The sequence below is a fragment of the Macaca thibetana genome, chromosome 18 (genome assembly GCF_024542745.1).
Source record: "Macaca thibetana thibetana isolate TM-01 chromosome 18, ASM2454274v1, whole genome shotgun sequence".
NCBI lineage: Eukaryota > Metazoa > Chordata > Mammalia > Primates > Cercopithecidae > Macaca > Macaca thibetana.
The window spans coordinates 53698287-53723876 of record NC_065595.1 but is presented as its reverse complement, the minus strand read 5'-3'; the positions used below and the strand labels follow the sequence as shown (position 1 = coordinate 53723876).

Here is a 25590-nt window from a genome sequence, read left to right as displayed (position 1 = left end):
AGTTCAGCTTTGGTCATGTTGAGTTGGAAGCTCTAGTGAGACATCTAGATGAAGTAGTCCCACAAGAAATTGGGAATCTGAATCGAAGTTCATGATAGACATAAGGGCTAGAAAAAGATTTCAGAACCATCAGCCTAATGGTGAAGTTAAAGCAAGGAGAGTGGAAGAGAGTCCCCAAGCAGAGAGGGTAGACCGAGCTGAATGTGGGATGGTCATGTGGGGCAGGCAACTCTTGGAGGGGACACCCATGTGAAGGTCCTTAAAGAGAAATAAAGGACACTTCAGGCAGTGTAATAGTGTGAGCAAAACAGGGGAAAAAGCAAGAGATGTTTTCAGAGAATGTAATGGTTCAATGTGGCTGGATAATAGTGGGTTTGATGCAGGTATCAGGTGACTAAGCTGGGAATGGGTTATAGTATTGAGAGCCTGAGGCCAGGCAATGAGAATGGAATACTATTCAGCCTTAAAAAGAAAAAAAATTCTGGTACATGCTTCAATATGGATGAACCTTGAGGACATTATGCTAAGAGAAATACGCCAGTCCCGAAAAGACACAGGCTGTATGATTCCATTTATATGAGGTATTTTAAGTTATCAAATTTGTAGAGACAAAAGGTAGAATGGTGGTTGCCAGAGCTGGAGAAGGGCAAAAAGTGGAGTTGTTTAATAGGTGCAGAGTATCCATTTTTCACAAGGAAGAAAGGTATGTGACGGGATAGTGGTGATGTTTGCACAACCACACTTAATGCTGCTAAACTGTACACTTAAAAAATGGTGGCCAGGCATGGTGTCTCATGCCTGTAATCCCAGCACTTTGGGAGGCTGAGGAGGACGGATCAAGAGGTCAAGAGATCGAGACCATCCTGGCCAATGTGGTGAAACCCCGTCTCTACTAAAAATACAAAAATTATCTGAGCATGGTGGTGGGCACCTGTAGTCCCAGGTACTCAGGAGACTGAGACAGGAGAATTGCTTCAACCCAGGAGGTGGAGGTTGCAGTGAGCAGAGATGGTGCCACCGCACTGCAGCCTGGGCGACAAGAGTGAAACTCCATCTCAAAAACAAACAAAAAAAAAACCAAAAAAACAAGTAAGATGGGGAGGGATAGGAAAATATTCATTAAAAGGATACCAAAAAATGGTAAGATGATAAAATTTTATGTTATGTTATTTTGCCACAATTAAACATATCAAAAGAAGAAAAAAAGCAAAGAGAAAAGAAGTAATTTTTAAAGAAAGAAATTTAAAAAAGCAGGACTTCTATTCAGAGGCTATTTCCAATAGTTCTGAGGAGAGCCAATGTGGCTAGAATTGGGTAGGTAGCAGCGGAACTGTTAGTGGACCCATATGAAAGAGCTGTGTTTGTATGTCAGAGAGTCAGTCAAATGTTGGCAATGTCATATGGTTCAACATAGTAGAAAGGCAAAAGGAGACAAATCCTTTAATGAAGTTCAAGAAAATGTACATTCTAACCATTTAAATTAAATTGCAGAATATTTCCTGGGGCACTTGCTCTCAAACTAATAATCCAAATAGCAAATATTTTCCATTTTCAATCATCTTAGGTCAATTTGAAAACAGCTTTTTATTTTTTATTGGAGAAACTCATATTGTCTTCACTTGTTCAATGTGAAGTTGAGTTGCCAAAATTGCCTTCAGTACACGTTTGTCCTTTGTATTTCAAACAGAGGAAAGTTTCCATTTCCCCACTTCATTGTGAAAGTTTTCAAAAAGTTTGGGCAGTGCCCAGTGCTGTCCCCATCACTCACTTCATCATTTCAGCTCTAGTTATTGCACTTGGCAGACTTGGGACGCCAAGTTTCTGCTTCAGTGCTGGTCAAAATCCTACAGAGGACTTTGGTACCAATACCCGCTGATAATTCTCTGAGCTGAGAGTTGTTAACTTTTCAACACAGTGACAGAATGAAAAGAGCAGGTTTTATCCCTTATAATCAACCAGGACTTTAAAAATTCACACACACATGAGGATCAGACTCTGCTGTCTATAAGCACCCCAAGAGATTATTAAAAAGTAAATTTCCAAGTGGTTTTCATAGAGATTTCAATTCTGTATATCTTGGATGGGGTCTGGGAATCTCTTTTTAACAAAAAGTAGGTTAATTCTGATACAGGTGGTCCATACACTATTTTTTCAGAAATTGAGAAGTGAAATCGGGGCTTATTTTTTCTTAAGGATAATTACAGTCAAACTAATAATATTGTTCTTTTAAATTGGTAGATACTCTAGCATTCTGAGTGCATTTTTATTTATTATATAGTACATCCAAAAATCATTTTTCTAAACTTTGGAAACATTTTCAGCAAATGAATGCATAAAATGAGATACTGTGTATTTTACTACAGTTTTACTGGTATTTGAGGACAAAAGTCATAGTTATCCTTTCTCCTGTTTTCTCCAGCTCTCTACGTATAGAAGGAGGAGGAGGAGGAGGAGGAGGAGGAGGAGGTAATCAGAGCATTAAGAAGCAAAGAGAGTAGAATGTTACTGGGGGTGCTACAATCACCGAGATAATAGCAGGAAGTGGGGTGGAGAGGCATGTTATAAATCAGAAAGAAGAATCCTCAGAGAAGGCTGGGAAGCAGGTAATTTTCAGAGTTGAGGAAGTGGGTACACCTGTAAAACAGAAGAGATTTTTGGATGAAGGTTATAGAATAGCAGTCTGGAGGCAGCAGTGGGAGCCAGTTTCTGTCCCTAGATACTAGAGCTCCAAGAGCCTGAGAGAATGACTCATCTCTGCAGAAGGAGGTAGGAAGGAATGTTGTTGCCAGGGGACCCAGTGGCTACGACAGAAAGATGCCAAAAATTGGTACTGGATTTCTCCCAACACCTTTGTCATTGGTCATAAGAGACTTCCCCAAACAATGAAATACTGTTTGGAGATCCCACTGGATATAGGACCAAAGGGCAAGCAGCATGGTGAGCAAGGAGATGGAAACCCAGAAAGGGATACCTCACTACCTGCACAACACAGATCGGGTCAAGGAGAATGTTCAGGAGTTGATTTCCTTTGGAAGCTTGGCGGGGGAAGGAATACGCACTTCAGAGCAAGACTTGAAAAGTGAGATGCTTAGGGGCCAGGCAAGTAAGGTGAATGAGTGATGGTGGATTAGTGTAGAGTGTGAACAACTAAGAGATCTCCAACCTCACCTAAAGGGACTGACCTTGCCTCTGTCCAACTATTTTCAGGTGGGCATATAGAATGTAGGGCAACAAATAAATCCTCTGTCATTAATGAGGCCCAATGTTGGCAACTAATTCAGATGTTAAGTAAAATGCACTGTCAGCCAGACCAAACATATCTGTAGCCAGATCTACCCCACGGGCTGCCAATGCATGGTCTTAGCTTTGGGGCCAGAGAGACAGTTATTAAAACTCTTTGATACTCAGTTTTCTCATTCATGAAATGATACGTGGAAAAATACTCGACTGATTTTTTTTGAAAGTTAGTTTTGGAAATAATTAGACTTACACTTCATGTCTTTAAATGAATGTATGTAAAGTATTTTTCCAGTGTCTGCTACTGAGTAGATCCTCAGTTAATGGCTCTTATATTGATCAGAATCATGCGTTTTTTTTTCAACATTTTCTTCCCCAAACAATCAAGCAACTGCCTTTTCTTAGAAATGTAAAAGATTGCAGTGTCTGCAACTATCCTTCAGGTCAAGAGATGACTATTAGTGTAGAAAAGGTGTGCGGCTCAGCTCCCTTCCCTCAGCTGCCCTGCTCCAGCACCTTCCTTTCAGATCCTCTGGTCCTAGAGATGCCTGAATGTCACAGGCAGAAATATACAAATTCTACACTAAAAGAAGTTGTACAGGAACCTTTAAACAACAGCATCGAAAGCATCTGTTAAAGTAACGCTTTCCACTGAGTGCTTTGCTAGATACGGTACAAAGTGAATTCAACAGACACAGTTCCTTTCCTCTTGGAAGACCTAAGACATTACAAAAACAATAGATATTTTATATTCATATAAAGTGAGATAAATAGCACATGAACAAATAAATTAATGAACCTCCCTACAAAAAAAAAAATTGAGGAAAGGGATGCCTGCATTTATTGGTAAGAGAATAATCTGATGCATGTTACACCAGGGGAAAACCACGTTGTCTTTTTCTATCTATCAGGGAGCTCATAAAGAGATGAGATTTCGAAATTGAGTAATCTCAAGAGATTCCTTGGTGAGTTAACAAGAAATGAATGTCCAGATATATAGAGAGGGGAGCATTCCAAATATAGTGTGAGACTTGAGGAGCAGTTTAGGGATGGAAAAAGATGACTGCTTAAATGGATTTAAATACTTTTGCCTGGAAGGATATGATCCTGGTGAAAAACTAAGATGTGACTGACTAGGAAATTCTGAGAATGAAATGATATGAGGCAATGTTCTGTTGAACTCCCCAGACCTGGCCTTCCTCAGGTAATGTCCACAGGCCTGGGAAAAGTCTGCCATCTTCTAGCAAGAGCTTATTTATTTTCACCTGGTTTTGTGGTGTTTTTCAGTTGGTTTAAGTCAACTTGCTCCTCTATTCTTTTCTGTAGTCTTCCCGTGTAGGCTCAGGGTAATCTGACTACAAGCTAGTACTAGGGATGGAGACTCAGGAAGACGGGGACAATGCACAGTTGCTCTGTTTCCAGCAGGAGTGGTTCTCACTGTGTGTGACTAGCTTGCTGAACCATGACCATCTGCAGTGGCTGTCAGGGGCCTATGTGGGGAAAGTTTGCCTGAACTTTCCTCCTCTTAGATTCTGCTTATCCTTGACCGCTCATGTAGCTATCTGTAATTTCTTGACAAGGAAATGATATTTCGTTTTCGTAAGGCTAAATTTGTTCCAGGGACTTTTTTCTTCTTAAAAACATTGTGTCCCATGATTAACTAAGGATTAAAAAAAAGTTGTGGGGAGGAAACCTAATTTCTTCCAAAATCTTTGAACCTGTCAGTTGAACTCAGCAGGAATAAAGAAATAAGCTGATTTGAAATGTGATAACTAACTAGCTAAATACACACACACACACACACACACACACACACACACATTTGTATGGAAAGAATTTCAGGATTCCAATATATTCTTTTTGCCTCTACCTATCCTGACAGGTAACAGAAAGCAAAAGTAAATATTTGTTTGTAGTATTCTAAACAAAGAGTTTGGTAGTGGCATCTGCTGCTTGGCTTCATCCTGGCTTCTGACCTACTTATCATCCGTGTCTCGTTAGGCAAGTTACTCAGCTATAGTCTGCTTTACTTTCCTTTATGATAGATGGGAAGGGAGAGGGCTACAAAGTAGCACCTATGTTAGACTGGCTATGGAGATTAAATTAATGCATGTAAACTACTTAAAGAGTGCCTGACACCCAGTAAGTATTGAATAAATGTTAGCTAGGATCATGCGTACAGTTACTGTATAATGATCATGATTGAGATTGAGAAGGTATGAGCCTAAAGGTAGGACTAAATTGAATTAGCCTTGGTCTAAGGTTCTCAGGTAGTTGAGCTATAAATAAATGCCTTTGGCCAATCCTTTTTCAAGTATCAGAGATCTTGGGAGGGTTAGCCCTGAGCAAAACTTCTGCTTCATCATGCCCCATGAAGGCCTAGAGACTGGGATGCCCTGAGAGGCCATATGAGAATGAACAGGAAGGAGACATTTACTGTAGTCCTAGCCTAATCCCAAATTCTATTAATTCAGCAAGTGATCTTTTCAAAGGGCATTCTAATATTCAAAATTCTCTGCATCTTCTTATATATTCCTTCTGCTAAACACTATACATTTTAGGAGATAAGAATAATAATACATGAATAAAATGTCAAAATATTTTTTCTCTTTCTAATTAAACATGACATACAAGTAGTTCTTGAATTAGAACTACCAATTCCTTAATAATAATAATATTATTTTCTGCTAGAGAATGTTTTATAGACATCTAGCAAGTGGCCTCACAGTTCCATTGAATTCATAGATATTTCTAAACGTTGGAGAAAATCCGAAAACTGGATGTCCTCTTCGTACGTTTCCATTGAAGTTTATGGCAGTTTCTGGGCACAATCACATCAACATTGCACATCTATAGATAGTTTACAGGTTACATAACTGTGGTTTTGGATTTAATTGCCAACTCGTTAACCTGATAGTAATTGCAGACAGGGGAATAACAGAGCAAAGGGGCCTGCCCATTGTGTTACTGCTGCCTATAAAAACAAATAGGATCCTTAGGGTTCAATTGGAGGACTTATAATTGCACCTAACGTTAAAATGGGAACTTTGGACATCTGGAAGATGAGTCTGGATTTGGTCACTTGCCTTTAGGAATTAAATTCATGAAATTGTGATGGTCCTAAAGAACAGTGGTGTTCCCACCTGGATTTATGCACAGGCAGAAATGACAAAGGTGAATGTGAGCTGGTCTGCAAAGCCACATAAGTCAGGAGAGAAGAATGGAGTTGGGTTTTAAACTCACATGTAATCCAGGATGATGACTGGCTTCTTTGGTCCTAACATGAAAATAACTCATCTAAAATGAAGAGCAGGTATATAAAAAGTTTGTTCTTACTTGGCAAAAACATGCATGGTTTCTGGAACTTGTAACTACACAGGGTGTCACTTGGCATCAGAGAGCCCATTTAGGAAAAGAATGACCCATGGTGACATGGGCTTGTTGGAAAGGGTCAGGAAAGGAACATATACAGCAAAAGGTACATAACAGCTTTCCGTAGAGAACGCTGGGTATCATTTTCCTCCACTCATCCCTCCTCTCCATCGTCAAAGCCAAACAGTTACACAGTTATGCATGCTACCCTGCCCGATGCATTACACATGCCAATAAGAGAGGTAGGACTGTTGTTTCTATTTTTTTCTTTCTAAAGCTATGAAAAGTTCTTTGTTTGTTCCTTATATAGTTTTAGGAATACCTTTGAGGAAATTGCCTTTATTCTTTATAGCAGATTTCATATAAAGCAAGTTTTGTGTTGCTTAGGAATAAAATTTTAGGCTTCTGGAATATTTTCTATTTTGTCTCTCCATAAAAAGATAATTTCAATTTCCCTAAATTACAAGGAATCTACTCTTCATGGTGTAGCAAAATTTTAAATTATGTAATTTAGATTACTCCAGAGTAAAACTTCTTAAAAACTGAGAGCACAGCTTAAGTGTATGGTCTAGAGGCAAGAGTTAATGGCATGGAAAAGTAGTAAAAGGTTGGATTAGAAGGTTTAATACTTATGATCTCTCAGCCCATTGCAGTTTACTCACTCCTTAGGAGACACAGATGGGACACGGCAGGTGTGTGTAAGGAGCAAAGCAATTCATGAATACTCAGCCATGAAATAGAAAATCAAAATGAAATAAGTATGACTGTAACTATCTTGGTCTATTAACATTCAAATATTAATACCTACTGTTCTTTGAAAGCCATTACTGAATATTTACTGGTAAGAAAAAAATGATAGTTTAGGAAGAGGAAGATGTTCAGGAAAAGCATTTAAGCAGGGTTTGAAAGACTTGTGATTTTCTTAACTCAGGGTAATAGTCGACCAATTAAAGTAGGTTTCCCATCCAAATGTTTCCCATCCAAAATGATCCCTCTTTTTCCCCAAGCGATCCAATTTAGGATCCCTTGGAAAAAAATTCCAAAATGCATTACAACTATTCATAAGGGTGACACATGGACCTATTTTTCTAAGGACTTTGATTTAATATTTGAATGCAACGGTATTTGACTTTGTTAGTATAGAATATTTAAACTTAAAAAGAAAATACCTTAATTTGCTTATGCATAAGCCTATTAAACACATTTCTAGCGGATCTTTTTATGTTTATTCTCTAGAACATAACCTATCTTTGAAGTGGTATATTAGTTTTTAAAAAGTCATTCCTAAGCTGAATAATTAAACTGAAAACAAAAGCTATTCTTAGGGTGTATTCCACATATAAAACTATGCACACGATGCTTTGATTCAAACAATATACTTATAAAACTTTGTTATTGTTTGAGTTCCATATTCAGAATGGCAACTTTTGTTTTTGATGATTATTCCATCCTGAAACAATTTCCCCCCTGCCCAATTAAACCAGAATTAGGAGCACATTTATATCTGAAGAGACTTAAGCTTCTCGACTGCCTGCTTCAGAAATGTAGACCTTTAGTGCTTGTGTTCATTTTGTCTCTTTGTGGAGGGCTCAAAAGAAAACAGAATCAATTCCCTTAAGTTTTTCTGGAAGAAAAAGGTTGCTTTTGTTGCTTTGATCTTAGCATGTTGTACATTTTTTATTGGCTGTTGAATATAAAAAGCCACAGCCTCATCTGGTTTTTCTGTTGTATTCTCATATTGTAAATCACATAATGCCTTCCAATCTAAAGTAAAATGCCTAAGTCCAAAATACCACTTCAAAATGGATTTATCATTATAGTTGATAGAAAGATTTCCAGGGTGTAAGAAAACAATTCAACAGTTTGATTAATATGCCACAGACTGCTAAAAATATATTCATGCATTTTAGACGATAAATTCCAGGATATAGACATACACTCATGCTATTTTAGATCCTTTTTTCCTACCATTGCAAGAGGCTGCTTTAGCTAATGCAACAGCTGGCTAGGTTATTGCTTCAACAATATAATTCATAATGCAAAAGCAGCTCTTTTCCAAACATTTTAGAGCAACTCAAGTTGTTTACATCTCCTGTGGGTGATTTTCCTATAACTTTGTGCCAATTGGTGTCATACTATTTGGTAAAAATCTACATTAAATCAAGACAACTGCACTTAGTTAAATTTCTCTCATACAGAGAATTATAGAAAAATTACAGTAGCTGATTTGAGCTCATCATCATTAAGTATATACAGGATTTTAGAAAATGAATGCAAACTACAAAAATGGAGTTGTATAATTAAACATTAAATAGTCCAAGTAATAAAAGTCATAGATTAATTGTCTCTCAGTTCTAGTCAGATCCTTTAAATACTGTCTCACGACTTGAGCATTGGTTCTTTCATCGGAAGAGTGCCTATCCTTAAAGTTGGGAAATTTCAGCTCCTTTGGAGCACCGATCATCTGTAAAAAGTAATTGGCATCTTCTTCCAAAGTTTCAAATTTCCCTACAAAATCATAGTTGATCAAACATGGATAGCAGAGTTTGCTGACCTTTTCCCAGTGAATGTCCATTCCTACTGGACGGTGGGAATCCAGCAAGTAGTGGATAAACTCTTTGAACCTGACTCCGGATCCATTAATTAATGCTTCTTCACAGGCATTTGGTCGGTATTTCTTGATAATTGCCTTTCCAAATACTGGATGGTAATAACTATTGGGGTGTTCAAATTTGTCCCTAAAGGCTGATACTAATCTTTCCATGGGATCACGAACAAACACAGCTTTGGTGTAAGTATTTAAGCGGGTATATATCCCTTTTAGGTCAAAGCTATCTAGCTTCTTCAAATGCTTCCCGTAGTGGACAGCATCATGGGAGATGTTGTATGCAGAGGAAGCCAATCCATTTAGTACCATCAGAATTCTTTTCCAATTGGAACAGCCAGCCTTAGGTACCTCGCAATATAAGATTTTGTGTTTATCTTCTACATAGATTCTGGATACCGTATGAAAAAGATGTGACTGATGATGACTCACCCCACCATATTTCTTGCAAAACTCCTGAAGGAAAGACCTTCGTTTCTCTTGGATCTCATCAGTTTTCTTCCATTTGTTGTCTTTGACTAAACTTTTGTTTAAAGGGTGAATGTCCACTGGCCAATGCATGTTGCTGAACTTGTTGAAAACAGTCTTAGCTCCTTGATGTTTTTCAATCCTCCACTTCTCTGTTGGTGACCCTGTGGACTTACTTAAAGCTTGATCCCCTCCTTGCGAATAACTGGTCTTTGTTAAGACCCTAGTAGATCTCTCAGAATTGAGTAGAAGATTTTCCTTTTTTTCTCTTACATCCTCAGGCATGTGAAACTTGGGGTTCTGTTAAAATAAAGAAGGAGAAATGTTGAAAGCACAGTCACAAGTGTGGGTATACTAGATAAGGAACTTAACATATTTGTTTTAAAATACTATCGAGGAGAGCATATTTCATATAAGCTGCCAGAACAATTTAGCAAGGCATGCTGAATATACATTTTGTAGTGAGCTTCTTCACAGAAAATGTAGCAATGAGAAATGGCATCTACAGCATAGAGAGGAAAGAGCCCTGTATTTTTGTTCTGGCTTTACCCGTAATGCAATAGAATGTAACTCAACCATTCTGGGCATCTATGACTTTTGGGATATTAATAAGTATGTCATCTTCAAGTACTGTTTTAGTTTGTGCACCTGAATGTAGATACAAACTGGAGATGTTTTGAGATTGAAACTTTTGTTGTTTTTAGGGAGCACTCTGTAATGCACAGAGTAGTTCAAAATCATAAATTACAACTTAAAATTGTGTCAAGCCTAATTATAAATCTTGATGACCATTTCAGTTTTCTAAGTGCTTACAAAAAGTCATGTTTTTTTTTTTTTTCTGGGAAAATGCTCTATTTTTCTAAAGTAGTTATCACAATAATTTAAGAATTTATTATGATCATAGTATACAATCTCATTAATGTATGAGACCTTCCCTTTTTCCCAAGTGAAGAATGACTAAGGAATCCAGAAAAGTCTACTTCACGTCCTGCTCCATAAAGTTGTATCAAGGTAGAGTAAAAATGTAGTTATCTTTCCAGCAGGATGAATGAGTCCATTTACTACATAGTGTTCATCTTGCCACATCCTTCCTACAACTCTCGCAGTAAAAGAAGACATGGAAGATGGGATTTACAAGGTGGCATCCTCTGGTAGGGATGAAAATTTTAAGGACATTGGCGTTTACTCTGGGTAAACTAGGGAACTTTTGTAAGTAACATGATCTTACTTAGACTTGAAAAGGATGGTGTGGAGAGGAATGGATTGAGATATACATATAAGGTTTTCAGCATGTTATTGGAAAAGTAAATGAATAAATTCTGTGCTGCGGGCATAATGCATGGTGTCATCAGCCTAGAGGTGGAGGCAGTAGTGGGGAAAGTTTCCTAGGGAATATAAACATGATTGCAAATATATATATACACACATGATACACATGATTGCATATATATGTAGTATATATGTGTGTGTGTGTATATACACAATTTTAAACTATTGTATCCCCAAGAGTGTCTAGAATGGTCTATAGCCTATAATAATTTCTCTCAAATATTTGTGGAATGAACAAGTGAATGAGTGAATGGAATTAGTTCTTCAAGGATAATTAGTAATTTTCTAGCAAATTAAGCAATAGAACAGAGGAATGAAGCACTGTTCATGGAGCCACTTCCAGACATCGTGGTCATTCCACCAGCTGAGGTTGAAGGGCACTGCTTTTTTTCTAGTGCAAGAGGACTGTGTGAATAAGCCCCTGAACACCATATACCAACGTGTATAGCCCCGTGTATTACTCTGTTCTCATGCTGCTAATAAAGACATACCCGAGACTGGGTAATTTATAAAGAAAAACATGTTTAATGAACTCACAATTCCACATGGCTGAGGAGGCCTCACAATCATGGCAGAAGGTAAAGGAAGAGCAAAGGCATGTCTTATATGGTGGTAGGCAAGAGAGAGCATATGCAGGGGAACTGCCCTTTCTAAAACCACCAAATCTCGTGAGACTTATTCACTATCACGAGGACAGCATGGGAAAAACCCACCCTCATGATTCAATTACCTCCCACGATAAGTGGGGAGTATAGGAGCTACAATTCAAGATGACATTTGGGTTGGGACACAGCCAAACCATCCAAATCTTCCATACCACTGGACCATCTATTTGGAGTTTTAACTCTAAAACCATGTCTGCTGTCTTCTCCAGAGACTGCCAGGATTACTTCAAAGCCCTTTATACTTCTTTAATCAGTGATTTGTAGTACATGAAGTTGTCACTGAAAATACAAAATTTGACTGTGGTTTGACAGATCATAGGGTTATCGGTACACATGCATGGAAAATACTTAGTACAGGCCAAATATAAAACTGCCATGATATTTGTACTATTACTTCTTCTGCTATTACCGCTATACATCATAACTACTATTATTGTTGTTTTAGCAGCAGCAGCAGCAGTAGTAGTAGTTACAGTGCTTTAATCCCAGGGACCTGGTGAATTTCAAGGCTCCCCATTTGTCCATTACTATTCAGTCTGTAATTTGTGTGTCCCTACATATGCCCTCACCAGGTCTCTTCTCTGCTTGACAATCAGAAACAAAAACAAAATCCACCTTCCCCTGTGGCCTCTGGACTTTCTGCTTTGTGGCCATCAAATTCCCCTTTAATCTCCAGGGATTTCTGGAATGTTTGTTTCCAAGACTCTGTAAATGAAACTTGGCTGACTCCCAACACTCTGTGTCTCTTGCACTTTCTCAAGTAGATGAAACTTCACTTCCTTAAACTACTTGTCTCTCCAGCCAGAAGATAGGGAGTGATTTCCCTGCAGACCACGGCTGCTTCCAGGACATCACCCAGCTAAGCCTCCTGCTTCTGTGAAATCAAAGTATTCTCCTTAAGTCTCCCTTTCCCCCTCCTCTTGTTGTCATCTACCTTTATCACTGATCTGTCCACTTTATGCACTCCAGCTTCTAACTCAGCTCCTGTCATTACGTTTATTGACTCTGACATCCAGTCAACTCTCAGTTCCTTGACCACTTCGTTTTTAACAGAGGAGCTCTCCACTTCACATCAACCAGAGCCTTTACTATTCCCACCATCTCTCTGACCACCCTTGTCTCACCTTCCAGTTCAGTGTTATTTCCTGCTTTGCAATTCTTTGACCACTTTTCACTGTTACCCAGGTCTTAACAGCCAGCACGACTGGCTCTGCATTCTTCAGCTCTCAGTTGGAAAGTCACCTCTGTAAAAAGGCTTTCCCTATTCATCCTGTCTAGGTTATTTTCCTCCCTTCCAAAATATTTCCTACAGAACCCTGTTTATTTTTCTCATCACACTGAGAAATGATTTATTTCCTTCCCTGTTGTCTTTTTCACCCCACTCCACCTCCATTGCACTAGCATATAACTGCAGAGAGGTCTTATCTTTCTTGCTCTCTGTGGTACTAAGCACACTGCCTGGTGCATAGAAGGTGATCAAGACATAATTCTTGAATAAGTAAATGTGCTTATAATTTAATAGTGGTCTTCTAAACAATTGTTTTAGGACCTTGTTGAAGAAAAACAACATTGATCAAAAGGTCAAGTTAAACTTGCGTAAACAATTGACCAATTCTTGTTAAGGTGACGAGAATCTGTGTTTAAATAAACCTTTGGCAAAAGAGAAAACAAATAAAATAAGCACATGGGAAGCTGCTTGCAGTCAAATAGATGTGGAGGCTTCGAGTCTAACCTGCCTGCCAAATCAGATCCGTTCAAAGTTCCTCAATGCTGTCTCCAAACCCGTCAAGGGCTTCCCAGCAACCTGGATTCCCAGGCCTTACTGTGGACATCCTGAATCAGAATGTCTGAGTGTAAGGCTCCTGACTTTAATTTCAACAAGATCCCCAGGTACTCCAGTGGCAGTCATAGCATTTGAAAGGAAAGTATAAACATAAGGCACAAGCCCTGACAAGTTCCTTTCATCCTATCTGGGGGAGAAAGACATCAAATGTAGTGGACTTGAATATTTCAGAAGGAGGGGAATTATTTGGATATAGAGTAGGAATGTCACATGAGCCCTCATTTAGACTAGATGCAATGTCTTTCTTGTTTATCAATTTCTCTTTGCTGGAAGACTTTGATTCCCAAGTAACTTTCTAAAGACTAGTTTAGCTGGGGAGATAACTGCATGAGGGAAAGGTTTACCACTCATTGTAAATTAGTCTCCTGCTAGTTTATTGAGTGCTAGTAAGTTTTCTCTACTGTAACCAAATTGAGATATGGCAAAAAGGGTTAATTCTCTAAAGCACCAGTGACCCACAAGGGTGGCCACCAGACCTTCTCCTGGAACTCCTCATCTCAATGTCATTCACCTTATAAAATCTGTTACTTGGGTTTGATGACATCCCTCCTAACCCCCACCCAACTCCATTTTCTTCCAGTCACAGCAAAGGCTCCATGACTAAGGGGTTTACATTACTAAAGTCAAAGCTAATGACATTTCACATTTAAAGCTCATACCAACAAAGTCCCGTCGTCGTCGTCGTCATCATCATCATCATCATCATCATCACCACAACAATAATAAAAGAATAAAATCTTACATCTCCATTTTCCTTGGGACACTTTATTCTGATTGTCCCTAACGCAAACACGTATAATAAAGCCAAAATTATCCTGTTGCCTTCAAAAGTGGCTCCCCCTGTGTTCTTTTCCATTTTTGAAATGGTCCTATTACTTTCCTGTCATCCACTCACAAAATCTGAGAGATGCTTTAACAATGGGAAAGTCAATTGGCTATTTTACATCTCATAATACTTCTATTTTTGTATCTTTCTAAATTAATTACCCCCAATTGGATATTTATTATCCTCCTAATTAGTCTCCCTGCAATTATTACTAAATTATTCTTCCTCAAACATTTTGTTTTTTATTTCTTAACATTTTGGACGGGATCCTCTAGCATCAGTGAACGTCCCCATTCGTTTGCTGGCATTTGCAGCCTGGTGCTGCTGAGCCTCTTCTCCTCTTTTCTTTTCTCTTTTTTTTTTTTTTTTTTTTTTTTTGCTTCTCTCTTAACACATGCCCTGTCCTCCACTTGCTTTTATCTGGGCTCTCGGCATTCCCCACTCATGGTCTCATGGTCTCCTCCTTTCTTGGGACTTTCAAAATCTTCTAGTTTGATGTAAAAATCCTACTTTCTCCATGACAACCACCCAGGTCTCCAGTGAGTGATTCTACTCCCTTTGAAATGACTATAGCACTTAGTCTGTACCTCCTGTAGGGAAAGTAATTTTATTCCAGCTTCCATGGCTATTTGATTGTTTTGTTGGAAAAACTCTTTTAACTCCAGCTAAATTGTAAGCTATGGCAGAAAGCTATAGTTTTCCATAAATATCCTTAAAGAGTAGATATTGCAGAGTTAGCTGAAAGACATGTAACTACAGATTTAAAAAAACGAGTATCTAAAAAAATATAATGGAAAATGTGTGGAATGTTCATTAAGTCTGCAATAAATTTGAGAGCCTAATTCTTGTTATTTTTATTTATTTATTTATTTTGAGATAGAGTCTTGTTCTGTTGCCCAGGCTGGAGTACAGTGGTGTGATCTTTTTTTTTTTTTTTTCCATTTTATTTTATTCTATTTTATTATACTTTAAGTTCTAGGGTACATGTGAATAACATGTATACTTGTGCCATGTTGGCGTGCTGCACCCATCAACTTGTCATTTACATCAGCTATAACTCCCAATGCAATCCCTCCCCCCGCCCCCCTCCCCGTGATAGGCCCTGGTGTATGATGTTCCCCTTCCCGAGTCCGAGTGATCTCATTGTTCAGTTCCCACCTATGAGTGAGAACATGCGGTGTTTGGTTTTCTGTTCTTGTGATAGTTTGCTCAGAATGATGGTTTCCAGCTGCATCCATGTCCCTACAAAGGACACAAACTCATCTTCTTCTATGGCTGCATAGTATTCCATGGTGTATATGTGCCACATTTTCTTAATCCAGTCTGTCACTGATGGACATTTGGGTTGATTCCAAGTCTTTGCTATTGTGAATGCCGCAATAAACATACGTGTGCATGTGTCTTTATAGCAGCATGATTTATAATCCTTTGGGTATATACCCAGTAATGGGATGGCTGGGTCATATGGTACTTCTAGTTCCAGATCCTTGAGGAATCGCCATACTGTTTTCCATAATGGTTGAACTAGTTTACAATCCCACCAACAGTGTAAAAGTGTTCCTATTTCTCCACATCCTCTCCAGCACCTGTTGTTTCCTGACTTTTTAATGATCGCCATTCTAACTGGTGTGAGATGGTATCTCATTGTGATTTTGATTTGCATTTCTCTGATGGCCAGTGATGATAAGCATTTTTTCATGTGTCTGTTGGCTGTATGAATGTCTTCTTTTGAGAACTATCTGTTCATATCCTTTGCCCACTTTTCGATGGGGTTGTTTGTTTTTTTCTTGTAAATTTGTTTGAGTTCTTTGTAGGTTCTGGATATTAGCCCTTTGTCAGATGAGTAGATTGCAAAAATTTTCTCCCATTCTGTAGGTTGCCTGTTCACTCTGATGGTCGTTTCTTTTGCTGTGCAGAAGCTCTTTAGTTTAATTAGATCCCATTTGTCAATTTTGGCTTTTGTTGCCATTGCTTTTGGTGTTTTAGACATGAAGTCCTTGCCCATGCCTATGTCCTGAATGGTATCACCTAGGTTTTCTTCTAGGGTTTTTATGGTATTAGGTCTAACATTTAAGTCTCTAATCCATCTTGAATTAATTTTCATATAAGGAGTAAGGAAAGGATCCAGTTTCAGCTTTCTACTTATGGCTAGCCAATTTTCCCAGCACCATTTATTAAATAGGGAATCCTTTCCCCATTTCTTGTTTTTCTCAGGTTTGTCAAAGATCAGATGGCTGTAGATGTGTGGTATTATTTCTGAGGACTCTATTCTGTTCCATTTGTCTATATCTCTGTTTTGGTACCAGTACCATGCTGTTTTGGTTACTGTAGCCTTGTAGTATAGTTTGAAGTCAGGTAGTGTGATGCCTCCAGCTTTGTTCTTTTGACTTAGGATTGTCTTGGCAATGCAGGCTCTTTTTTGGTTCCATATGAACTTTAAAGCAGTTTTTTCCAATTCTGTGAAGAAACTCATTGGTAGCTTGATGGGGATGGCATTGAATCTATAAATTACCTTGGGCAGTATGGTCATTTTCACGATATTGATTCTTCCTATCCATGAGCATAGTATGTTCTTCTATTTGTTTGTGTCCTCTTTTATTTCACTGAGCAGTGGTCAGTGGTGTGATCTTAGCTTACTGCAGCCTCTGCCTCCTGGGTTCCAGCAATTCTTCTGCCTCAGCCTCCTGGGTAGCTGGGATTACAGATGCATGCCACTACACCTGGCTAATTTTTGCATTTTTAGTAGAGTCAGGGTTTCACCATGTTGGCCAGGCTGGTCTCAAGCTCCTGGCTTCAGGTGATCCGGCCACCTCAGCCTCCCAAACTGCTGGGATTACAGGCATGAGCCACTGTGCCTGGCCAATTATTGTTATTTTCAAGGGGTTCTGTATTAAGCACATCTCCTCTGTGAATTCTTATCTGATCCTCAACATTGATATGAATTATACTTTCTTTCTCCCTGTCAAAGTTGTTGAGCACCTCCTATACATCAGGTGCTGTGCTGGATGCCAGAGATGGTGGGGTTTATAAGACACGTGCGGTCCTTATTTATATGGAGTTGGTATTCTCATAGGGAAAAGTATATTAAGTAAACAATTGCACAATTAATTAATCTATTAACATAGTGGCAAAGGCTCCAGCAACATGCTATTGGAAGCTGGGAGAGCAGAAATGAGGGTCCAGGATACAAAGAAAAGACTGGCCCAGTTTGAGTGTTAAGTCCTCTGTTTAGTGTGTTTTATTTTATTCTAGGTAGTTGTTAGGTTAATTGTTTAGGTAATGATCGCTCTATTTTAATTTCATTGAATGTCAGTGTGCAGTCTTATAAATCTATATAACCTCCACTAGCATCAAGAATACTATCTCACATTAATAATATACGTTTGAATTTGATTGAAGCAAAGAATATCATTCCTGTACTGCTCCTTATTGAGGCAACAAATTCACATCGGTTTTATACTGTTGATAAGTGTTGTACATTTGTAAGACCTTATATACTATTGTGGATCCTATGGAAACTATAAAACTTGAGACTTTGATCATTCATTCGTCAATGCACATATATTGAACTACTACTGTATGTCGTTTTAAGCATTATATAAATAAGGATGAGATAGATAAAATTTGTGGCCCTTCAAGGACACCAAAGTTTAATTGATCGGATGGAAATAAGCAGCTTATGAATAAAATGTGATAATTGCTATAATAAAAGGATATGTCAGGTATTTGGAAAATAAAAAAGTGCTTAATTTTTCTGGAGAGATTTTTGGGGGCAAATTTCACAAGGGAGGTGATGCCTGAGATGAGTCTGGGAAGATGACTGAGAAGCTACCAGGTGGACAAGCCAGAGATGGGAAGGGCTGTGCACCCTGACGTCAAGAGTCTGCTTGGGGGCCAGACTCAGATGATAGGGAGAGGTAGGTGGGGTTGGGCGTCATTCCAGGAGGGTTTGGGCCGATATAAACAGTCTGACTTTACCACATATAGGACGGGAATTTTCAATAAGGTCTTGACAAGATTCATGATTTAAAACAAACATTCTGGTGGCAGTGGGGAGGTGTGCCTGGGGGCAGAGGGATCTCCTGGAAGATGATTATGATTGTCCATCAGGAATCCTTAGGAGAGGAACTAAGACAATGGGGTAAGAATGAAGAAAAAGGGAGTTGAGACAAACTTAGGAAACTGCTCATATTCAAAGCATAAGGGTGACAGAAGTGTAAAGAATGGCTCCCCATTTCCTCTCTGAGAGAAGAAATAGAAGCAGCAGTTTTTGTGGGGGACCTGGGGTGGGTGTGGGCATTCACTATCTTCAATTTCAGACCTCTTGAGTTTAAGGTGCCTTAGAGAGCTGGAGGTAGACAGCAGGACTGAAAAGCTCGGTATAGATTCAGGAGTTATTGGCTGGTGGAGGTGCAGCTGGATTAATGGGCCTTGAAGGCACTGCCCAAGGAGTAATTTATAATATTACTCTTAATAATGTATCTTTTGTGATTTACCTTCAATCTAGATAGAAGTGCAGTTATATTTCTTCACACCATCAAGGAGACCTAATTGTCTCTAGTCATTGATAAGATAAATGATGGGAGAGGGTGGGGTGCTCAAAAGTCAGTCTTTTCTGGGGACACAGGTCAGTGTGTCTCTCCCTGATCCCTCTGTGCCACAGCTACTCCTCTTAAATCTTGATTCAAGGGCTTCAGAAGCTGATGGCATAGTTATGAGAGGGGTGAAGACTGTGACTGCATTTCCAACAGACCCCGAGGACAACTGGGAAGAATGTGAGTATGGAGTCCTAATATCCAGTGCCATCTGCCCCATCTCCCTCTCCATCCTCACCCTTTGCCCCTCCACCTTCAGTTATTCATTAAACACTTGTTTTCTGAGCATGAACTGTGCTCCAGGCACTGGGCTGTGTGTTGCTGGTATAGCTAGCAAGACAGACTTGGTCCCTGATCTTATGGGGCACCCTTGGGGTCAGGGTGGGGTAGGGAGATACAACTAAGAAAACCAAGAACTATACTTATGGGAGGTAATAAGATGGAGAAAAAACTTGGTGCATGAAAGTGCAAGAAAAAATTTGGTGCAGGAAAGCATGAAAGAGGAATCCTGGTTCGCAGGTGAGGGAGGGTATCTGGGAGAAACTATGAGCCGGGCAGAATCATTTCCATTTCCTGTCTCTGTGGCTTACTTCCTCTCTCTTGAATATTATTCTGCATTTTGTTAGCCTAGTTAATAGGCTAGGGCATGGAGCAAGCTGGTTTAATCACGGCATCAAACAGAAGAGTAGATAAAGATAAGCTCATTTTACAGATTAAGAACCTGAGCTCAGAATTTAAATAATGTGCCAAGTTAACACAGCGATTGCTGGAGCTGGTGTGTCAAATCTCTGTCTTAGTCACGTCTGGTTTTTTTCAGCTGCATCGTATGTCAAGCAATCTATTTCTTGTTTAACGTCCGTTAAATGAACTAATGTCAGGAAAGCACCAGGCACATGCCTGTTACAAGAGAGTATGGTGGTTAAGAACATGGAGTTTTGAGTCAGACAGAACTGGTTATGTGTCCTCTTCTGTCGTTTTCTCTCTGGGTGACCTTGGTTATCTTGTTTTTCTGAGCTTCAGTTTCCTTATCTGGAAAATGAAGATAATAACAGCATCTACCTTGTTGGATTATAGGAAATGCCTGTAGAGATTCCTTAATGTAAATATGTTCTCCATAAATATTAGATATTTTTATTGATTTAGGCACTGAATATTTTTGAGCAATTTCTATATGATAAGCAGTTTTTAGGTAAGTATTTGTTTTTTACTCTGCTTTTTATCTATTTCTCCTCTTCCTTCTCTCTCACAACATGTAGCAAAGTTAAATGTTCAATGGCAATAAAAACGAGTGGGAAAAAAGAGAAGGATAAGACAACTGAGACACAGAAATAGGAAAGAGAAAAGATAAGCTTAAGTGGAGACAAAGGCAAAGAAAGAAAACAGAAGAAAAGAAATCACAATTATGGGTAACAGGAAGGAAGAGTGAACACTTGAGGAGAGTGGGTAAAGAGAGAAACTACTGAATCACAGTCTTCTCCAAGCTATGAGCTTTAAAATATTTAAACTGCTTCAACACAAAACAGCTGTTTCTGTTGTGAGGCTATTCAAGTTGATCCAACAAGTTAATTTCTATGGTCCTCTTGGATGCAAGGATTGAAACTATGATTTTATTTGCCAGTTCTTTCAATTTTTGGATTTAATTCCTATTTTTTTTCTGCTTGAAGCCAAGCAAGCTTAAAATATGAGGACTGAGGACGTAACAAAATGTGAATGTCAAAGAGAAGTTTCTATTGGAAATAGTGCTGTGGTTTGACAAGACCATTAGAAGCTGAAAACTGACATAAGCTTAATGTATATAAGTAGATAAGGCTACTCCCCAAGGGGTTCAATATGCTTTTATAGATTTATCATTCCATCTTCCTTCCAAGTTTTGTAGGAAAAATGAGATGATTCTTTTGTTTGCAAATTTACAGATAAATAAATCAAGATAGACTTGTGTAATAACTTGCCCAAGGTCACTCTGTGAAATGAATGGAGAAGTCAGGAATGTCGTCCAGTTCTCTAATTCTAACCCAGTAAATCTTAGCAGTTTGTTTTTTAAAGAAACTCAAAACCTTATTGAGGAGCTGCAACTTGATAAATGAAATACATTCAAAATGTTTGGCCTTCTCTATTTTATTTCTTAGGTGTGTGTCTGTACATATTAAATGTGGATGAGAATAACAAAAACCAATACATTATATTTGGTAGGAAAGAAGTAGAATAAGTTGGTGTTTTGACTATTAGGATTTATTTAAACACTTCATCGGAATTCAGATATCTAATAGATTTGGGATATGGCTCATTAATATTTCCATGTATTTAGTTGTCTGAAATTAGTATTGGTCAGTCAGCCTCCCCTCCCCTTGCATTTCAAGTTAATGCCAACAATAATGTGTGTGTCCAAGAGGGTTATGGAGGAGCAATGGAGGGGGGCACCCTGACTCTGACACTTTGTTCTAAAATATACAGTTGTTATACAGAGTTCTTCCTCTTGTTCTCTGGAATGTGGTGAAGAGGAAGGAACCAGCTGTCTTGGGTTGCAATTTCAAAATGTCAAGTTTTCTTTTTATGTGTGTGTGTGTGTGTGTGTGTTATGGCCATGGATTGGCAAGAAAAAGGTTTTCACAGGCAAGGGGGATGAGTCCATAAGATGACCCTGCAATAGGGGATTGGCTTGGGTACACCAGGGGGCCAGAGATATGGGTCATCCCTGGAGGCGGGAGTTGGGGTGCTCCCCTGGGATGGAGACTGAAAGTGCAAGAGAGAAGAAAGTTGTTGTGAGGTCAGGAGCATGGTGCCTGGATAGATCTTCAAAGTATGAAGAGCATTCGCTTTTGGGTCAGATCGCCCAGGTCCTCCACCTATTAATTGGGTGATTTTAGGACAATGTCATCATTCATGGCTCCCTAGAATCAGACCTTAAGTCAAGGGGTTGAGAGCAAGTTAATTAATTTAGCGTTGATTCCAGGAAACACTGGCAGGACAGTAGGGAACTGAGAAAGGAAAGGCACAGAATATAGGGTGGATTATCGAGCAAGTTAGCACAGTGGGAATAGGAGCTGAATTCTACTGAGAAGCCCTCAGAGCAAATGTAGAACATATCTCCCCAGAGTTATTCCACACCATCCTGTCAGCTGTGGTTGAAGGTTTCTGCAGGGCCAGTTCTGGCAAGTCCAGTCTGCTCTACAGGTGGACAGGGTGGACTCACTCAGGCAGAGTCACAGGTGTGGGTAGTTGGTTGGAAGTCTGGCTAGAGTGCAAGAGAATGTTAAGAGATGAGTAAATATGAGAAGGCACAGCTAGCACTCTTACAGAGAGTCCATTAACATTCCTGAGTCTGTTTTCTCATTTTTAAAGTGGGAATTCCAAGAACTATTTTGGAAATGTTGAAATGCAAGTGATGGCATTGGCTGGGATCCAGGACCCCAAACACTCTGTCTTACCATAGTAAGAGATCCCAATTCTGTCTTCCTATATTCACTCTTCCTTTGGAAGTGTCCATGGTGTATGTTTGTGTCTATGCACACAAACAAGGCTGAGAAAAGGAACACCCTACAACTAGATGGAACCCTAGTCCTGTTCAGCTAAGACTATATAGATTTGTGGGAATTCTGTTGCTCAGAGAAGGCAATCCTAACTTTGGGCGGGAGGCCTCTTTGGACCCTTTAACCAAGAGCCATGCTAAAATATCAGCCCTCTGATTCTCAAACTCTGATACTGGGAAAAGGTAAGTCTTTTTGAGAATTAACTAGATAAATGCAGTTATAAAGTACCTAGTACGGTACCTGACATATACCATCTGGCATACAGTACGTTTCTCCAAAATGTGAATGCATCCTGTCTCTATGCCTTTCTTCTCTGATTTTCCTTAAATACCGGGCATATCATCTATAACGCTGCTTTCCCAACTTCACATTAAGATGACCATGGGAACAGTCCCTGTGTGCATAAGCAGTGACAGAGGTGGATGCTAATTCAATTAATAGTATCCATAGGCCAGTGGGCAACCAGTGAGGGGACCTGGAGCAAGAGACACTGTCCAAGTGCATAGAGAGTAACCAGCTAAATCAATGTGTCCATTTCCCTTTTGGGCTGTAGACTGGAAAATATGGAGAGTGGCCAGTTATTAAGGGGCAGGAGGAGAGACAGAGAGAGATGAAGAGAGAAGAGGAGGCACAAAAGTAGCAGAATAGGAGTCTGAGACAGCATCTGAGTCAAGATAAGGTGAAACTGGGGGCTAGGACGTAAGTGACAGTCCTTTTCCAGGAAGCAGCATATACCTGCCCCCAACCCTGCCCAGCACGCCAATGCCTACTAGTCCAAAGCCACTTGAGTCCCGGGAGCAGCATTGCCATATGCGAGAGTAGTAGGGGCTCTAGCAGGAATGCATTCCATTCGTCTCACTGGATTAAGCATCTACTGGTCCCAGATCAGATTGGCCTGTGTCAGCACCTTACAGTGACACACACGTCCCTCTGGCTTATATCACTTACATATTTGACAACTCAGCTATACTCAAGGCAGCTCCCCAAAGCCTGGTCTAAACCTCACTGGAGAGCAGGCAGCTCACACCCTGGCGCTACCACGTGTTACCTGGGCCCTGAGTTAGGAAGAGAGACTGCCTGTGGTATTAGATCATGCCAGGGGGATTCTGAGTCCATGCCAAGTGGGGTTTCTTTTCAGGATTGAATTCTGAGAAAGAATGCAAAGGAAGAATATAGAACTACACTAGCAGCAAAGCAGGAGGTCAGAAGGGAGGAGAGGAGTCAAGTGGGTTGTCATACGATGAGGTCAGAGTGAATAGAGCCCTAACGAAACTAAGCGAGCATCAAATGGATATTTGCAAGTATGCATGCTTTCAGATACATTTTATCAATTTTATTTTTAGAATATTATTTCATTAACTCTAAGTTTTGAAGCTTTTGGGGGGCTTCCAAAATGGGTTACTTCTTCTAAAAACAGTTGTACTTGATTCAAGACGCCAATTAAATGGGTACTGGAGGCAGCCATGGCCACAGCCTCTCTTTTTGTTCTCTTTCTTTGTGAGGGCAGTTATAAGCTGCACGGATCCTGACCTTTCGGCCTGAGGATGGAAGTCTTCAGTATCTGTACAACTTTACTCCCAAGAGCTGGTGTAGAATGAGTTCCTCCAGCCATGGGAGGATCGCAGAGGGGCGCCTGCCACCTGCAGCCCAGCCTTGGTAAGTGCAATATGCAGTTGGCAGAGGGGAGGGAGCCGGGGGCACGCCAACCCTTTGTTACTTCCTGTAGGTACAGCCCAAGTCTCAGGAAGCAGAATATATCTGGGGTGGGGTGGGGTGGGGAGGTGAGGGGAGCTGTTTCTTCCCCCACCCATTACCTACTAGTCCAAAGCCACTTGAGCCATGGGAACAGCAATGCTAACCACAATAGCTGCAGGGACCTGGAAGGGGACTGGTGATGACATCCAACTGCAATGCTCTTTTACACTGAGATGCTGATGGACAGGAGTCTACCTAGTCTTCTCTAGAGACACACATATTATAAAGCAGGCAAGTATAACTCTCTAAACATTCCTTAGATGCTGTATCTTCACCCGCTTCCCTCACTGCAATTCTGTAATCTGCACCTTGGGAGGAACAAACACATCTTATTGCACCTTGCCCAGAAATAATATCACAGCTTATTAACTCCATCTACTCCCCACATAAGGGATAACGACTGTCCACAGGAGAGGTAAGGAAGTCTCAAGTGCCACACAGGTAATTTTCCTAAGGCCTTCCATCATTTTAGGCCACTAGTAACTCACCTATAGCCAGTACTGTAGCAAGATGAAAGTATATGGATTTGGGTACCATTCATCTGTAAAAACCAAAGAAAAGAATTGCACTTCTGGATTCATTCACAGACCTGTGGGAAGACCCTATTGTGTCACCTGTGACTCATGACCATGTTTTGAGACTCCCAAATCTCTGGAGCCTGCTTTCTCCTGAGCAAAGAAGGTTGTCTTTATTTCAATGGGCAAGGAAAGTCCATTTGTTTGTCTCTACTCCTGCCAGGGCTCCACTCTCCTTCAGTTACAGGAGACCTCCTGAAGCAAGGCTGGAGGGAGACGCTGCATGGTAAGAGTGAGTTTTGAATGAGTATGGATTGAGGGCTTCACATGCACCAGGTGCTGCACAAAATAATTGAGTTTAACCCTCACTCCAGCTCTAACAGGTGGTTGAGATCATATCTTAATTAAATGTGCTCAGCATTTTACAATGGGCAATTAATTGCTGGAGTTGGGATTAAAATCCAGTCTTGTCTGGCTCCAAAATGGTATGTTTCTCACTACCTAACCCATGCTTCCCTCTCAGTGACATCACATCTGTAACTACAAGAGTGTTTCCTTGCTATCAGATCCAAGTGAATACAATCCTTTGTAGCCAGTTACCTTGAGGTAGCCAAATGTGCTGAAGTCAACTCTAGGTAGAATGAATGAGGACATCACCCCACCTTTGGTTGCTTCAGTTCTCCAATTTAAAATAACCTATGTTGTGTACCAAGAACTGATGCTCTACTGAACAATCCCAAATACTTGGAATGACCAAAGTACTAGGCTCTTGCTCCTGGAAAACAATGATGTAAGCCAGCACTGCCTGGACTTCGGGTCTCCCCTCAGGCAGCATAAACCACACAGAGATTGT

General features: G+C 39.9%; 2 protein-coding genes and 1 long non-coding RNA gene across 6 annotated transcripts in view; 1 reads left to right on the top strand and 2 right to left on the bottom strand.

Moving 5' to 3' along the window:
* The window catches only part of KCTD1 (potassium channel tetramerization domain containing 1), a 622936-nt gene that overhangs the window by 451497 nt on the left and 145849 nt on the right, over positions 1 to 25590 (bottom strand). The window lies entirely within an intron of this gene.
* LOC126940981 (uncharacterized) overlaps positions 1 to 25590 on the top strand; it is a 120332-nt gene that overhangs the window by 46922 nt on the left and 47820 nt on the right. For both annotated transcript variants that reach the window (XR_007721023.1, XR_007721022.1), the window contains exon 2: positions 23975 to 24123. This is a non-coding gene — a long non-coding RNA (uncharacterized LOC126940981). The remainder of the gene's footprint in view (positions 1 to 23974; positions 24124 to 25590) is intronic.
* CHST9 (carbohydrate sulfotransferase 9) overlaps positions 7013 to 25590 on the bottom strand; it is a 284572-nt gene continuing 265994 nt past the window's right edge. For all 3 annotated transcript variants that reach the window (XM_050767139.1, XM_050767140.1, XM_050767141.1), the window contains one exon: positions 7013 to 9982. In XM_050767139.1, coding sequence (XP_050623096.1) covers positions 8888 to 9982 — 1095 coding nt within the window. In that variant the 3' untranslated portion in view covers positions 7013 to 8887. The remainder of the gene's footprint in view (positions 9983 to 25590) is intronic.